This window comes from Peromyscus eremicus, chromosome 8b (assembly GCF_949786415.1).
Source record: "Peromyscus eremicus chromosome 8b, PerEre_H2_v1, whole genome shotgun sequence".
In the NCBI taxonomy this organism is placed as follows: Eukaryota; Metazoa; Chordata; class Mammalia; order Rodentia; family Cricetidae; genus Peromyscus; species Peromyscus eremicus.
The window spans coordinates 17,940,533-17,958,594 of NC_081424.1; the positions used below are offsets into that span (position 1 = coordinate 17,940,533).

General features: G+C 41.7%; 1 protein-coding gene across 1 annotated transcript; it reads left to right on the forward strand.

Moving 5' to 3' along the window:
* Nucleotides 1–3,932: 3,932 nt before the first annotated feature.
* On the forward strand, nucleotides 3,933–16,296 carry Rsph4a (radial spoke head component 4A). Its single transcript, XM_059272982.1, has 6 exons — nucleotides 3,933–4,615; nucleotides 7,836–8,070; nucleotides 10,276–11,013; nucleotides 12,918–13,056; nucleotides 13,782–13,899; nucleotides 16,007–16,296. Exons 1-6 carry the CDS (start codon nucleotides 3,933–3,935, stop codon nucleotides 16,242–16,244), a joined length of 2,151 nt encoding a protein of 716 aa, XP_059128965.1. The 3' UTR covers nucleotides 16,245–16,296.
* The last annotated feature ends 1,766 nt before the right edge of the window (nucleotides 16,297–18,062 follow it).

The window sequence follows — 18,062 nt, forward strand, 5'->3', positions numbered from 1 at the left end:
GTTCTCTGATTTCTGTCAGCGAGCAGGCAAATGGAAAGAGTTGCTTTCTTCTTTCTCAATGCTGAGCCGTCTCTTCTGGATTCCTTCTCTACTGCTCACATACTCCTAGCTATGCCTAAACCGGAGGATTCTCTGACTCCGGAATCTCTGACTCTAGATCCTGCTAACGAACCTCCACCTATTCGACCTCTGGCTCCCACTCCTACTCCTAGGGCGACTGTTCCTTGAGCTCCTCTTCCAGATTCTTCTTCCTCTAAAGCCGTTTCTCCCTCGGTAGCGGCCATTTCCAAAGGCCCTGCCCTGGCTTCAACCTTCACCCCTACCACCACCCATTCTCAAACTGCTAAATTGCCTGATTCCAGCCATTCAAACCCTTCCACTGTTCTCCCTTTGCGAGAGGTGGCTGGTGTGGATGGACTGATTAAGGTTCATGTTCCATTCTCTCTCACAGAACTCTCTCAGATAGAAACTAAGCTGGGTTCTTATACTTCTAATTCTGCTTCCTTTATTAAACAGTTTCAATATATAACTCAATCTTATAGTCTCACCTTTCATGATATATACATGAAACTTTCTAATAACTTACTTCCTGAGGAGTGCAGGCAGGTATGGGAACAGGCTAGGACTCACGCAGACGAAATTCATCAGACTAACCTTTCACACCCCCCAGGAGCTGAGGCGGTCCCTGACCAAGAACCACACTGTGACTATAACACCCAGGGTGGCTGTCTAGCCAGAGATAGGTTTATTACCTGTCTCCTGACAGGCCTCCGTAAGGCTGCCCTAAAACCAGTAAACTATGAAAAACTAAAAATGGTAATTCAGGATAAAGATGAAAATTCGTCTCATTTCTTAGAGCGGCTCACCAAGGCTCTACTTCAGTTACTAGCTTGGACCCAGAGAGCCCTGAGGGCAGGCAGCTCCTAATGACCCACTTTGTCTCACAGAGCTTCCCTGACATTAGGGATAAACTTAAACATTTAGAGAACGGCCCTCTGACTCCACAGGCAGATGTGCTGGCGATAGCATTTAAGGTGCACCATGGAAGAGATGAAAAGGCTCAGAAAAGGAACTGCCAGATGCTGGCAAGCACCATCCAACTGGCTTCCAGTACCTTCAGGGAGGCTAACCTCCATGTCGCACCTTCTGGTTGGCTGTATCAACATGAAAACCACAGTATGTTTGTTGGGTTTCCCTAAGGGGCCATTGCACTCATGAGTGTTCCATTGACTCCTCCACACTTTTGGGTGGGAAGGAACAAGCGTCTCTTGTCTTCAGCGTCTTTATCATTGGGTACTCATAAAATTCCTTAGCTAAAGGCTTAGCAAGGTAGCAAGAGAAGCAGCAGGAGATGCAGAATTGTGAATTTGAAGGGGAATGTCAGGAGACAAAGGCCAAATGCTAATAAAACATTTCAAAGACAGTGAAAACCAAGAGAAACAAAACCAAAACCAAAATGCCTTCAAAGTTCCTAAAACGAACAAAATACTGACCAAAATGCCTTTAGACATCCAGAAGCAAGCAAACAAACCAAACCAAACCAAAATGCCTAGACCAAAATGCTCTCAGCGCAAAGAAACAAATTGATAGACCCCAGACCCAGGGTACTACCTTCTTGAGTGGGCCCCCCAAGAACCCAGACTCTGGTCCAGTTGATGCAAAAAGCAAGAGGTTTATTGATGCAGCTGTACAGTCGGGTTCCCCTTGTCCTGAGGGCAAGAGTCGCATCTTATCGCAGCCACATAGGTACTTTTAAAGGAAAAACCTGCAAAAGCCACAAGATTACGATTCCCATACAATTTCGTTTTGATTTGATTTATATCTAGAGGCTAATTTCACAAGATCATGGTCTGATTACAGAGGGGGTACAGTCACGTCGGCATGCACATTCTTCCCGAAACCTCAAGGGGGGGGGTATCAGGGTGGGAGTGAAAGTTACACAAAGGTCACAGTGGTCTTTCCTGGAACACTTGCAATTATCCCAGTCACAGTTGAGCGCATCTCTTAATAGAAATCTCTTTACATTGTTACATTGTGGCAGGGGTGATTGAATAATGATTGAGTCAGCTTGCCCTTGGAACTAGATTTTTAGTTCCTCATTTTCCTGGGGCTTGGGGGGTGTAAGCCTGAAGGGTTAGGGTCTTTCACAAATGAGATACTTTTTTTTTTTTTTTTTTGGTTTTTCGAGACAGGGTTTCTCTGTGTAGCTTTGCGCCTTTCCTGGAACTCACTTGGTAGCCCAGGCTGGCCTCGAACTCACAGAGATCCGCCTGGCTCTGCCTCCCGAGTGCTGGGATTAAAGGCGTGCGCCACCACCGCCCGGCTCAAATGAGATACTTTTAACAAAATACTTTGAAAGCAGATCAAAGTAGGATCCTCCTGTCTATCGAAGTACCTCCTTCCTAACCAGCTCAGTTTTTTTTTTTTGGTTTGTTTGTTTTTGTTTTGTTTTGTTTTTTGTTTTTCGAGACAGAGTTTCTCTGTGTAGCTTTGTGCCTTTCCTGGATCTCACTCGGTAGACCAGGCCTACCTCTGCCTCCCAAGTGCTGGGATTAAAGGCGTGGGCCACCACCGCCCTGCCCTAACCAGCTCAGAATAAGCAAAATGAACCACTGACCAAACTTAGGGAGGTCCAGAGTCCTAAAAGAATTCACCAGCAATCCACTGAGGAAATAGCAGCAGATGGCCTGGATTCAGCGGATTCTTACAGTCACCTGGCTTCCTCTCAGGTGATTCATCCAATGAAAAGTGGATCATTCTCAACATCCCACATCGCAGCGCCGTACTTGATGACGCAAAAAACCACATCTCACCTTAAAGGGTGTAAGAGATAGTTTATTCTGGAGCCACTTTGAGTGACCGTGACCTAGGGACACAGATTTAGGTGACCCCAAACTCCACGTTGCAATGCGGAAGCAGTTTCATGAAGTTCTTATAGTTCCATGAACAAGGGAAGTCATAAATCAAGGCAAGTTTAACATACAATTGATGGGTACATCAAAGACGGAGGTATGTGGGGAGCTGTTCTATTCGTCTAAGATGCTATCTGATGACGTTTAGCAGAAGTTAGTGGTCTGCTAAGCTAATAGATTCCAAACGGGCTTTTATCTATTGGCACAAGATTGCCCCACACGGCTGTTTCAGAGGGCCAGCCAGCATTTGGCCCAAGATAAGGTAATTAACTCCTGGACCTGCAACATTCCAATCTCTCCACAGTCCTGAAATTCTAATCCGCCCCTCAGCCTCTGCAGATGCAGATCCTTTCGGGAGTTTTCGTTCACAGTAGGATGGCTTAGTGAGATACTTACGCACTGTGAGCCTGCATTTTGGGCTTTAGTGGTCCCTGAAACAGTATCTATCTCTATGTCCTTGTCAGCTAACCTACAAGATTATCTTGGCACGCTCTCACCCCCACCCGGTGTCTCTATCTGTCTCTCACAACGTGGGAGATACACAGAGAATAATCTTCTTTCCACTAGTTCAGACCTCATACTTCATATCATGCCTGGATCAAGCTGTTACACACACTCTTAAAGACCTCCAGCACCGGATCACAGTTCCTCCTAGCATGTGCTTTAGGCAGAGGACTTGCAGATCTCCCGGTTTCTAAAACAAAACAAAACAACCCGAAAGGGTCCGGTTCGGATTGGCTGATCTAGGAAGAAGGACAGAGACTTCACCCAATCACAAAACTAGAATTTTCACCGTAGTCTCCTCCCTAAAATCCTAGTAACAGGGCTGTTTGATTTTTTTTTTTCCTTAGAGAAGGTCAGCCTGGGGTTGCTATGGAGACAGGACGCTGCAACCTGTATGGCCTGTAGAATCCAGAAACTGATTGCTTAGGAGATCTCAGCAAAACTCCGTATTGCTTCCTTCCTTCCATATCTTCACTCTCCCTTCAGCCAGAATCTTTATTTTTATTTTTGACTCCTATGGAAAACTCTACTTCTCTGAAGCAAGAAAAAGGAAACCAAGAGCCAGAGAAAGCAGAGCAGCCATGGGAAGGAGCGTCAGCAGCCGCTCCCCAGGATCCTGGTCCCTCGTCACCTGAGTACCGGGAAGAGAAGCAAAAGTCAGACACTGAACCCCAATACAGAATGAGCCCCTCTTGGGGCCGCCAGTCTGGAGCCAGCCCGTCTCTGGAAGACCTCACCGGACCAGGATTGCGGTCCTCTCCTCCTCTGCTTCCTCCGGAGTCTCACTCCATTCCTTTCCTGACCGCACCTACACAGGACCCTGTAACTTCATCACAGGCAGGGAGGGTCCCGAGTGGGATTCTTGACGACGCTGCGACACCTCATTCTGATCCTTGGGAACCATATTCCGCTGCAAGTCTATTAACTTCTCACTACACGAGCCTAGCAGAGGGAAGCACCTTCCCACGGTCTCCGCCACCCCAGCCTGACCTGTGTGGGCCAGGGGATGCCAGCCGTAACAAGTCCAAGCCCAGCGGGCTGAGATATGACCTTCTGCAGGAGGAAGATTCAAACAGTAACTGTGACCCAGACCAGCCCGAGTTTAGGGCCGATGAAGCAGCCCCCAGCATGCTTGAGGTGGCCATTCAGAATGCAAAGGCATACCTACTGAGTACCAGCAGCAAGTCTGGTTTAAACCTGTAAGTATCACGGGGGCTTGGGGGAAGGACAGTTAGACAAAGCAGGACAGGGACAGAGTGCGGTGAGTGTCTCTGTGCAAACATGCTGGAGATGAAAGAAGATAGAATTGGAAAGGCTTTCATTTGAAAAAGAAAAGTTACTGGGTGTGGTGGCCTAAGCCTTTAATCTCAAGACCTAGGAGGGGAAGTAGAGGCAGGCAGATCTCTGTTATAGGTCTGCCTGGTCTACACAGAAAGTTCCAGGTCAGTCAGGGCAACACAGTTCGACTCTATCTCAAAAACAAACAAATAAACAAAGGAGAGAAAATACAAATAAATGAGTTAATGAGATAATTGTGTCAAACACTTAAATCCAGGCCACTGCTGACAATTCTTTTAGGTCTTTGAAGACCCTAGTCACACAGTCTGGGTATATTTTGTTTGTTTGGGGTCTCATTGTTGTTTGTTTTATTTATTTTTGACTTGAAGGGAATTATAAAGTCATGAAATCTAAGCATCTACCCAGGGTGCTTGTAAAATATAATTGCCTACTGTGACCGTGTGCACTCCTGTAACCATTCCAGGACTTGTGTAGGTTGACTTTATGCTCAATCCCTAGACAGCGCTGGGGTGACTGCTCACCCTGGTTTTCTTAGGTCTGTCCTGCAATGTGAGCACTGAAAGTTCCACATCCTGCATTCTACAGGAAACCAGAAAAACTGGCTGTTTAATAACATTCTAGTCTCTCTTTTAAACATGTGGTAACCAACTGTGCGGGTATATTCTTGACATCTCATTGTGGCTTTAATGTGAGAACTCATAATAGTGTAGGTTTTAGACATTTTTGCTTCCAGGATTACATAATCATAGATGAATTTTGTGGCTAGAAGCAACGCTAGAAAACATCAAATGGAAATGGGGGTGGAAGAGATGATCGGTGGTTAAGAGTACTGGCTGATCTTTTAGAAGACCCACGTTCAATTCCTAGTTCACAATTGCCTGTAACTCTGGTTTTAAGGGTTCTGAAACTCTCCTCTGGCATCAGGCACACACTGGTTACACAGACTTACGTGCTGGCAAAACACCCATACATGTTTTAATAAGTGTCAATAAATGTTTTAAAATAAAGAAAACATCAAATCAGGTTGTTCTTTTTCAATATGAAGGACCTGACTCAGAAACTCATGGAGGACTTCATTTGCTTGATTCTCAATTTGTTTCATTCCTCATTACTCTTCTCCAGTCATAAGAAATAGTCAGTTCCCATGATCCCTCTGCTGAGGAGGCTTTTTCCCTCAGTCTTTGCTTAGTTAGCTCCTGACCCTTCAGAACTCAGCTGCCACAGCACTCTCCTGCAGTAGTGTATGCTTTTATTTTATAATTTTATAAATTTATATGACATTCATAATTTTATAAATGCTTATGAACTTATATTTTGATGCCTGGCCCTCCCACTAGGGATCATCAGCCTCCAAAGTATGAGTAGATAGCAGCAGGAACTAGAGGCTACATCTTGCAAATACAATGTGGGTGCATGTGAGTACTGGAAACCCAACTCGAGTCCTCTCAAAGAGCAGGAAGAACTCTTAACCACTATATAACACCATGTCGTTAAAAATAGTTTACTTTTAATTATGTATCTATGTGTGGGAGTGTGCTTATGAATGCGGGTGCCCTTGGAGGCCACAGACATTGGATCCCATGGAGTTGCACTCAGTGTTTACTGACAAAACAGGACACAACGCAATAGATTTTGATGATATTGGAAACAGATTCTCAAGTGGCATAGGCCACTATTTCCCCATCCATCCATCCATCCATCCATCCATTCTTATTCTGTAAATCAGCATTGTGCTAGGAGATATGTGTATAGTAGTGTGTAAAGTCCATGCAGTCTCTATAAATCTGGTGCTTGAAACTACAGACTGTGAGTTATGAACAATGTATGACTAATTAATTGTAAATGAAGTTTTGCTAATATAATTGTGAAATAGAGTAGAACAAAATGTTATAATCACCACTCTAGAGGAAGGCCACATGTCTAAGAATATTTGGGCGGCACACATTGGCCCTGATGGACGGGAAAAAAAGTACACAAAGTTGAGTTGGTGGATCTGGGAAGAGTTGGGAGAGGGAAGGTAAATATGATTAAAACACATATAAAATTCTCCAAGAACTAACAAAAATAGTTTAAAACAAAAGAAAAAAAGCAAATAATTTGTTGACTTGTCTTTAACTGTATGTAGGTAGATAGCAATATGAAATGCTTTCTTTGGGAGCCTAAAAACATTGAAGCAAATTGTTACTTTAAAAATATAATGTAGCGGGTGGAGACAGGGCTTAGTAGTTAAGGGCATTAGTTGCTCTTGCAGAAAACCAGGATTCAGTAGCCAGCACCCACATGGTGGTAGCTCACAACCATCCTTTAATCCCAGTTCTAGGGGATCCAAAAATGTCTGACCTCCTCAGGAACCAGCATGCAAATGGTACACATATATACATGCATGCAAAATACTCACATGCATTAAATAAAATAAATCTTTTTTTTAAAGATGTAGGGGCTGGAGAAATGGCTCAGCAGTTATGAGTGTGTACTGCTCTTGCAGAGGACTAGCGTTTGGTTTCCAACACCCATGTTAGGCAGCTCAAAAGCACCTACAACTCAGAATCCAGGAGATCTGGCATGTTCTAGTCTCCAAGGGCACGTGCTTTCACACGTACCTACCCACATGCACAGACATAATTGGGAAAATTCTTTAAAATATGCCATATGGGGGCTGAAGAGTTGGCTCAGAGGTTAAGAACACTGGCTGTTCTTCCAGAGGTCCTGAGTTCAATTCCCAGCAACCACATGGTGGCTCACAACCATCTGTAATGAGATCTGGTGCCCTCTTCTGGCCTGCAGGGACACATGCAAGCAGAACACTGTATACATAATAAATGAGTCTTTTAAAAAAATATTTTTTCACATTTCAAAAATGAAATGTGAAAATAGCTGATGTGTATTATATATCTTGCTGTTATGTTTTCCTCTACTAACTTAAATATCCACCTCATATTAGAGGATTTACTAAAGAAAATCCTAAAGTAGGTTCTATCTGGAGTGGTAGAAATTAGTTTCTCCTCAAAATCTCTAAAGATTTCAAATTTTTAACTTCCCCAAAATCCAGCTGAATTTGCATGAAAATTTTTTAAGTGTTCATGATGTATATATTATCTGGAATTTTCTCTGTTTGGGTAGATATGATCATCTTTCTAATGTGTTGACCATGATATTAGACGAGCGTCCTGCAGATGCTGTTGACATCATTGAAAATATAAGCAAAGATGTAAAGGTGGCCCATTTTAATAAAAAATTAGATACACTCCACAATGAAAATGAGATGCTTCCAGCATATGAAATAGCAGAGAAGCAGAAGGCTCTTTTTCTTCAGGGACAGTTGGAAGGAATTGATCCAGAACTGGAGGAGGAAATCGTAAGTGATCACCCACTATCTCAACACTATTACTGAGCATGGGAATCTCGGGGATGAGAGGCATTGGCTTCACGAATATACCATTTTATAGATCTGTAAATAGTAGTAAGTGATTGCCAAATAGCTTGATACTACTAATGAGCACTGGAATCTCAGGGATGAAAGAGGTTTGCTGATGAGCACACCAACTGTTTTTACAGCTCTGTAAATAGTATGTGAATCAGATTTTTCTATATCCTTTCAAGCCTTCCAGTGCATTTCACTATGATCATCTGGTGACTTCTATGTCAATAAGTGGTATGAATTTTTCATCATTTTACGAGACCTTTGTCATACATGATGTTTGTCATTTTTTAGAAAGTCACTATTTGGTGCATAATTAGATATGGCATCCACTCCTGATGGATGGATCGAGTCTTCATCACTGTTGTATTGTATTGTTGTATTGTATGCCAGGAACAAGGCAACTCATAAAAGAAAACCATTTGATTGGTTGGGGTCTCTCTTACAGTTTCAGAGGTTCAGTCCGTTATCATCATGGCAGAAACCATGGCAGCACACATGGTGCTGGAGCAGTAGATGAGAGCCACAACTGGTGGCAGACATTCTCAGGAATACCTTCAGAAAGAAATGCCAGTATTAAATATAGGAACGGGGCTCTCAGCTGTCTAAGGCAGCTTCACTAGGTCAGGTTCTACACCCCGATATAGGAGGTGAGTGAGAAGACACACAGCTGTTTTGAGTCTGGAGCCTGACCCCCCCCCCCCCCCTTGACCAAGCATCTTCCTAATAAAGGGTCAGGCTAGCAGCCGTGAATACGGGGGCTGAGTTACAGGATGAAGAGTACAGCTTCCTATCAGGGCCAGAGAGAGGGTAAAGGCTCCTGCTGTCATGCTTGAAGGCCTCTCTGGGTTCAGTCCTGGAACCTACATGCTTAAGGACAGAACCAACTCCAGCAAATTGTCCTTCGACCTCCACAGTTGTGCTCCTGACCCCACTGTGTTGTAGATAAGTGAGCAGGGCCAAGAGCAAGGGACACTCTACATGCCAGGGAAAGAATTGTGCAATCTTATATCACAAGTGAGGATTTTAAATGTATTACATTATATTAGATGTATTAGCCAGGCCAGGTGGCTTTAATCCCAGCACTCAGAGGCAAAGGCAGACAGATCTTTGTGAGTTCAAGGCTAGCCTGGACTAGAGAGTGAGTTCCAGAGCAGCCACAGCTATACTCAGTCAAAACCAACCAACCAAACAACCAAAGAAAAAACTCAAAAAGTCCTTACTTTTATTTTGACACCACAATGGAAAAATATAAATAATAGCAAGTCACTTGTAAGAATGATGAGTGCTCCTAACTGCTCTATCCTATGAGTCAAGACTGTCTGGGAAGCATTCCGCTTCAGTTAAGGTTCTTCCATACTTCCCTTTGGTCTTGTAAACGCTATTCTCTGGTCCATTTAGCACCCTGTGTTCATTTCCCTCTATTCCTTTTATGGAATTATGTTTATTATTTCAAATGCTGTTATTTACTATATAGACTGTCAAGTACATTTGTGTTTTTAAAGTGTAGATCATGCCAAGCACCTCAAAAAATGGTTTCCTTTTTTATCCTTCCCATTATTTTACATGTTACTATACAGATTGTTATCTACCTGACATACATGTAAAGCCACGAATTCAATACATATTTTAATGTATTTAATGACAACAAACACAAATGTTTATAAATATGTCTCTGCAAGTTAAACTGTATCTTATTTTAGCAGTATTCACTATTTTGTATGAAAAATAATGTTGAACGTTTTTTCAGATTGAGCCTCGCTATATAGCCCTGGCTGGCCTGGAACTTGCTATATAGGCCAGGTTGGCCTCAAACTCAAGAAGATCTACCTGCCTCTGCCTTCCAAGTGCTGAGATTAAAGGTGTGAACCATTGCGCCTGGCTTGAATTTTTATCATTAGTAATTATTAAGTTCTTTTTAAGAGTCATAGAAAACAAAGTAGCTATCATCATATCAATGAGTATAGTACACAACTGGTATAAGAAGCTTTATGTGTGAGGGAAGAATTGAAGTTTAGGGATTAACACATTTTCATGCATATCTTCAAAAAAAGAGTAAAGGAGAAAGTCGAGCTAGTATCAAGACATAGAAAAGAAGCAAATATTCCCCTCATGAGTAAAAATTTGTATTTGTTTTCCTAGGCAGAAAGCTCTCTGCCCAATGTGATGGAGTCAGCGTATTATTTTGAACAAGCTGGAGTTGGTTTGGGGACAGATGAGACTTATCGGGTGTTTCTTGCCCTCAAGCAACTCACTGACACACACCCAATCCAAAGATGCCGCTTCTGGGGCAAGATCTTGGGTCTGGAAATGAATTACATTGTCGCTGAAGTGGAATTCCGCGATGGTGAAGATGAAGAGGAGGTGGAAGAGGAAGGCGTAGCTGAGGAGAGGGATGACGGAGAAAGTGAAGCCGGGGAAGGTGAGGAGGATGAATTACCAAAGCCCTTGTATAAGGCCCCACAGGCTGTCCCTAAGGAAGACAGTCGAACAGGTACAAACAAGTACGTCTATTTTGTTTGCAATGAGCCTGGAAGCCCGTGGGTGAAGTTACCATCAGTTACGCCTGCACAAATTGTTACTGCAAGAAAAATCAAGAAATTTTTCACTGGGCGTCTAGATGCGGCCATCATAAGCTACCCACCCTTCCCAGGAAATGAAAGCAATTACTTAAGAGCGCAAATTGCCCGCATTTCAGCAGCGACCCATGTCAGCCCTCTAGGATTCTATCAGTTTGGTGAAGAGGAAGGAGAAGAGGAAGAGGTGGAAGGTGGTCGAGACAGCTATGAGGAAAACCCTGATTTTGAGGGCATCCAAGTGGTTGACCTGGTGGAATCTCTATCCAATTGGGTTCATCATGTGCAGTACATTCTTCCTCAGGTAGGGGAGTATCGGGTAGTACATAGACTTGGATTTACGCGTGTTCTGAAATAATCTGCTATACTGTAAATATTGATGTGCATTAATTTTGTCAACAGTTCTTTTATTCTACATGAAGCTTTTATGTTCAAGAACATTAAAAGATTACTACAGAAGTGAAAACCAGTTTTGTACAGTGGTTATATAGAGACTCTGTGCCAGATACACTACATGTAACCAATTATGTATGTAAACACATATGATATGATTCTCACCACAACCCCATGAAGGCTGCAGGATTACCTTTATTTTACAATGATGGGTTTGGGCAGGCAGAGTGGGAGAAATGCTAAAGCAACCTTAGCTGATTCGTTATAGAGTGAGGTGTGAGACAACGGACTCATAGCCCTTCCCCTGAAACATCCCTTTGCTTCTCCATCATGAGCAGAAAATCTTCACTTCCATCTAGACAAGAGGTGCTCCTGAGCACTCTAGATAAGAATTAATACCTGAGCAATTAGGACCCCAGTCCTATCACATTTAAAATGTCATTATTAATAATAATTAGCATTGGAAGGGGATACAAGAGAAGCTAATGGAGGCTGAATGTGATGAAAATACATTATATACTTGTGTGTAAACATCACAATGAAACATTATTTTGTTCAGTTACTATATGCTAATAAAAACAAATATTTAAAAAGTACTATGGCCAGGTGATGGTGGTGCACACCTTTAATCCCAGCAAGCTGGAGGCAGAGGCAGATGGATCTCTAAGTTCAGGCCAGCCTGGCCTAGAGAGTGAGTTCCAGGACAGTCAGGACTGCACAGAGAAACCCTGTCTCAAAAAAAAACCCCACAAAATAAACAAACAAACAAACAAAAAGTACTGTGAAGGCTAGATATGTACAATTATAAACCATTTCACCAAGGCTATTGTGGCAATGCCTTTCAACTATTAATATTTTAGGAATATTCTATAAATAAGGGAGTATAGGAACTGGACACAAGAATGCCCAGCTAATAAGAGTGCTTGCTGCCCTTCCAGAAAACCTAAGTTTGGTTCCCAGTATCCTTGACAGGAGGCTCACAATGGCCTGAATTCCAGATTCCAGCTCTAGGCTGTCTCATATCTTCTGACCTCCATAGACACCTGCACACACACACACACACACACACACACACACACACACACACACATCTTTAGAACAGAGGGGATTATAATGATAGATTTTTATTTTTTGAGACAGGATCGGATTATGTATTCCTGACTAGCCTGGGACTTGCTATGTAGATCAGGCGAGCCTTGAACACATAGAGATCTACCTGCCTCTTCCTCCTGAATTCTGGACTTAAATGTGTGTGCCATCATGCCTGGCTTTAATGATTGGATTTTAAAATGTTAAATGATCTTAAAACCATTCTTACGATTTCTAATCTAAACTAACATATCAATAAAATCAATTAGAACCTTTCAAAAGAAATGAAAAAATATGCTTTTTAAAAATTACCATTTATTTCATTTATATAAAGTATTACAAACTAGTTAAATGTATTGCTACCATTTCCATTAAGATTCTGTCCATTTTAAAGCATGCATCCATCTTCAAGTTCTGAAAATCCAAGAAATGGAAAATTATTGAAGTAACTAATACAGGTTTGTTGTTTTTCCTTAAGTAACCCAGATGGAAATAATACTTGGTGTAAGTACACAGAATGAATAAGCTCAGTGTGAGTGCATGTGTCAGGAAGCCTAGCATTATAAAAACGGAGGCAGAAGATTGTAGAAAGTGACCCTGTATCAGAACAGTTGGCCAATTTCCCACACAGAGAAGGCTCATCTTGATAACTACCAACCAATATGAATACTCTGACATTGGTAAGGTTCACATTAATCCATTAAACTTGGCAATGTTCATCTCCAGGGTCGCTGTACTTGGTTCAATCCTATACAAAAAAACGAGGAAGAGGAAGAGGAAGAAGATGAAGAAAAAGGAGAGGAGCCTGACTACATAGAACAGGAAGTGGGGCCTCCTCTTTTGACACCAATCTCTGAAGATTTAGGTAACTTTATACAACTGTTAACAAGGACTCATAAACCATATATTACACACATTGTGTGGTAAACATGCAACCATTGGAAACCCTAAGGGGGGGGGCAGAGAGATAGGTCTCACCCCTTCTCTCCTTCCTGGGTTCTGGAAGGGTGGGGGAAAAGAGTGCTTTAGGCTATACTAACATACTTTGAAAAAGGCTGAAAGAGTGGTGTACAGAAGAAACAGGAACGGGGCGTCACTAACTGGAAAGGTTGACGTCATTCTCGTCTGGCATTCTGTATGCCACCAACACATGGCATGGCTGCGGCAAAATGTCACATGTGGTCTGTAGTTGGCTTCCAATCTATACTTGTCTCTATTGTTTCTTCCTATCCTGTTTTGCTTGCAAGTCTTATTAGCCTTTTCCATAGTAATGCATTGCCTTATCCCTTGGTTATCAAAATATTTCCTGACTACACAAACTTCTCCTTTAGTAAAGTCTCTGTTTAGCAAGAATATTAATACGTATTTATATGTTTGTGTTATATATTTATACATAATATATATGTATGTATATATGTATACCACATATACAGGCTTAAAATTATATTGGTCCAGAACACTCAAAAAATGCTCTCTTGATTCGTATACCAAGCTGCTGTTTTAACTTCTTATAGCGAATGTTGGTGATTGTTCCATATTTATAAAAATCTGTTTTGTTGTTAAGCTTGTAACTTTCTCATTGGGTTCCAGATATTCAAAATATACCCTCTTGGACATCACGGCTGTCCTCGAATCTCATTCCGCAGTATGCAATTGCTGTCCTTCGATCCAATCTTTGGCCTGGAGCATATGCCTTTTCCAATGGCAAGTAAGTATCTGGCTGCTCACAAAGCCACATGTAACCAAACTCAGACAGTGTATATTTTGGTGTGTGCAAAACCAAAGCTAGCTCCACCAAAACAGAAAGCTGGGAAAGGATATGTTTACCCACAGCGGGTAAGCAGAATATCAAAATCCATCAAGAATGATGATGTCGTTCAGGGAGCCCATACACTCACCCAGGGTAGAGACACTCCTGAGTATAGTATGCTGGGTTGTAAGCAATACGTTCCCAAGCATATTCAATTAAAAGTCATAATCCGGGAAGGAAAGATAACAGATATGTTTTGAGACATGTTTAGCTGAAGATTAAGTAACATGGTTTGGGACTTAAATCCTAGACAGGAATGACTCTGGGCATGCTCAGATAGAACTTTAGATACAAATAAAGGACACGTTGAAAGTACATTAATATAGGCATTGACTTTGAGGGTGCTAGCCTTGCTTAGTGTCTAACAATTGTAAATATTTAGGCTCTGGAAATTATGTTACTATTGTCTAAATTCATCTTTGGCATGTTAGATATATAGTGTATGATCTATTAAAATGACTTCTGCAATGTAGTAAAGTTTAGAGCTAGAGTAATTCAGGGTTGTACTTTTTCACATAATTATCTCATTTATCTATATTGGACATGGTTTTATATCACTCACTTACTCATTTAAGTTAGTGGAGAGTTTAAGGTGCAATTGAATTAGACATTATGTTTGTTGAGTGTTTTGATAAAAGTTATTTAAAATACGCTTTATTTAGGTGATCACTTTCAGGAGCATTAGGATCAAGAGACTACTACAGCTTCCTTTATCCCTTGCTGAGAAAGAACACAGTTCCATTTGTCTTGTTTCTGTTTCTTTCCTAATTAGGGTCAGAAAGCACCACTGAGCAGGTGAGAGCTGCAGTGGTTAGACTAGCCATTAAAGCAAGCTTCATGTTCAAGCATTAGTTAGCCAACACAAAACACGCTCCATGCACTCCGTGTGTGTGTGTGTGTGTGTGTCTGTGTGTGTGTGAGATGCATTGTTTCTAAGAAAGAAAATTGAGTTGGATGGATGGGGGAGTTTGGAAGGAGTTGGAGGAAAGAATATGATAAAATATATTGTATGAAAAAATTTAAAAACCACAGTAAGTCAAAAGTGAAAACCAATGGCCACTGGAGTTTGAACAAGCTCCAGTGAATATATGGGCAACACAAATTGGACTTGTGGGTTTTTTTTTCACTTTTTTTTGGAGGGGGGAGGTCACAAGGGTTAGGGGACCAGATCTGGAAGGACTGGGAAGTGAGTGTAATCAGGGTGCATAATGTGAAATTCCCAAATAATAAAAATATTATATTGAAAAAAAAGAAAAAAAACAAGTAAAAGCCAAGTTTTTAATTATTTATCATGATAGCACAAGGAAGAGAAAGTTTTGCCTTTCCCCCAACATTATTCTCTTCCAAAGACCAAACAGATTTGTAGGAATGTGGGTGTCACAGATATATGGATATCTTGAGGTCATCTCATGGGTGGGCCCTCAGGCCTGAGACAGAACACTAAGAACGAAAGCTCTTGAGTTAGGAATGCGTGAGTAGCCTTGGGGGCAGAGTTCTTGACTGAAACTCCCGTTAGCAAAGGGGTCTTTCAATTGGTTATGCATCATATCTGCTGTGGGATGGGAAGTCTTCCTAAGTGGGGTGAGGCCTACAAGGTAAAGCCTCTGCAATTTCCTATGATCAGCCTGAAAAATAACACATCAATTTTTAGCCATAGCTCTTATTCTTCATCCAGCCAAAGGCAAGCAACTTTTTAACTTTGTAGAAAATGTCTGCAAAAAATGAAATAATTGAATAACCCAAGGCCCTTTCTTGAGGGAGGTCTAGATATAGAGTGCGTTTTTGACAGAATCTGGCCCTGTTTTTCATAACCAACTTAGCAGTTTAATACAAATAATTTCCAGTACTTGAGGAATTATTGGGGACTATTTCACTCTAGCCTTTTAAATGCTTTGTTTTGTTAAAAAAAAAAAACATGGTTCTAAGATACAATAACAATACATTATTACAATAAAGGGGTCAACTTTTCTTCAGAGACATGGCTTTATTTTCTTTTCTCTTACAGGAAGTTTGAAAACTTCTACATCGGCTGGGGTCATAAGTATAGTGTGGAGGATTACACGCCCCCAGGCCTACCACCAGTCTATCAAGAGTATCCCAGTGGACCAGAAATTACAGAAATGGATGATCCCAGTGTGGATGAGGAGCAGGCTTTCAGGATTACACAAGAGGCCGTGGTCAATTCAGCTGAGGAGAGTGAAGGAACTGAGGATGAAGATGAGGATGATGATGATGATGACTAGCACAAAATCAACTCAGTCTTATGTGGCACTCACACACACACACACACACACACACACACACACATGCAGGAATCTTCTATGGGGGACCGATTTTATATATACATCCATATATATTGGAAATACAGATATGTTGGAGATGATGGTACAAAGTATCATCCCTTTAAAGTTATCAAATGGGGAGGGGATGTGGAGAGATGGCTCAGTGGTTAAGAGAAGTTTTGCCCTTGCTGAGGACAGTTCAGTCTCCAGCACCTAAGTCAGGTAGCTCCAGGAATTCCTATGTCTTCTTCTGCCCTCCATGGGTACTACTGCACATGTGCATGTGTGCTCGAACACATCAAAATCAATTTTTTTTTTTTTTTTGGTTTTTTGAGACAGGGTTTCTCTGTGTAGCTTTTGCGTCTTTCCTGGAACTCACTCTGTAGCCCAGGCTGGCCTCGAACTCACAGAGATCCACCTGCCTCTGCCTCCTAACTTCTTGGATTACAAGCGTGTGCCACCACCACCCACCTTTCAAAATGAATCTTTAAAAAATATTTTAAAAGCTAGGTGTGGTGAGACACACCTTTAATCCAAGCTCTTGGGAGGCAGAGCCAAAATCTCCTTGAGTCCAAGGCCAGCATGGTCTACGTGAGTTCTAGGACAGCCAGGGCTACATAGGGAGACCAAGTCTTGAAAATAACAAAAATTTTTAAAAAACATCAAATTGGAGACTTCATATATAGAACTGCCAGTATTTACAAAAAGCTGCCCAGTGGATTTTTCAGAAGTTCATGTGATCACATTACTGTTATAATACCTACAATCAAAGTAATTAACACTTAAGTAATCTTGATTTGAAAAGATCTCAATAATTTTTTTTTTTTTTACTCTCCTGGACAGGGTTTCCCTATGTATCTCTGGCTGTCCTGGAACTCACTTTGTAAACCAGGCTTACCTCAAACTCACAGAGATCCACCTGCCTCTGCCTCCCCAGTGCTGAAATTAAAGGTGTGAACCAGTGTGTTGTTGTTTTATTTTACTCTTTTGGAGGGCCCACCTCCCAGCTCCCAAATAAATCACACATGGAGGCTTATTCTTAATCATGAATGCCTGGCCTTAGCTTGGCTTGTTTCTTGTCAGCTTTTCTTAACTTTTAAATTATCCCTTCTACCTTTTGCCTCTGGGCTTTTTACCTTTCTCTATTTCTGTATACCTTTCAATATTTCTTACTCTGTTGCTGGATGTGTAGCTGGGTGGCTGGCCCCTGGAGTCTTCCTCCTTCTCAGGCTTTCTTCTTTTCTCCCAGATTTCTCCTTCTATATATTCTCTCTGCCTGTCAGCCCCGTCTATCCTTTCTCTTGCCTTGCTATTGGCCGTTCAGTTCTTTATTAGATCATCAGATGTTTTAGACAGGAAAAGTATCACAGCTTCACAGAGTTAAACAAATGCAAAATAACAAAAATAACACACCTTAAGATAATATTCTACAACAATACTCAAATTTAATTTCTAATATGGCAAGTACTGAAAGATATAATTCACAATGCTTTTTGGAAATGCCTAGATTTTGAGTGTCAATGGATATGGAATTAAAACATTGATAACCAGGAGCTGGAGAGATGGCTCAGTGGTTAAGAGCACTTGTTGCTGTTGCAGAGGACCTGGGTTCAGTTCCCAGCATCCACATGGTAGCTTAAAACCATCAGTTCTAGGGGATCCAATGCCTTCTTCTGGCCTCTTTGGGTGACACACACACACACACACACACACACACACACACACACACACACAAACTATAGACAGGCAAAATAATCATGCACCTAAAAGAAATCCAAC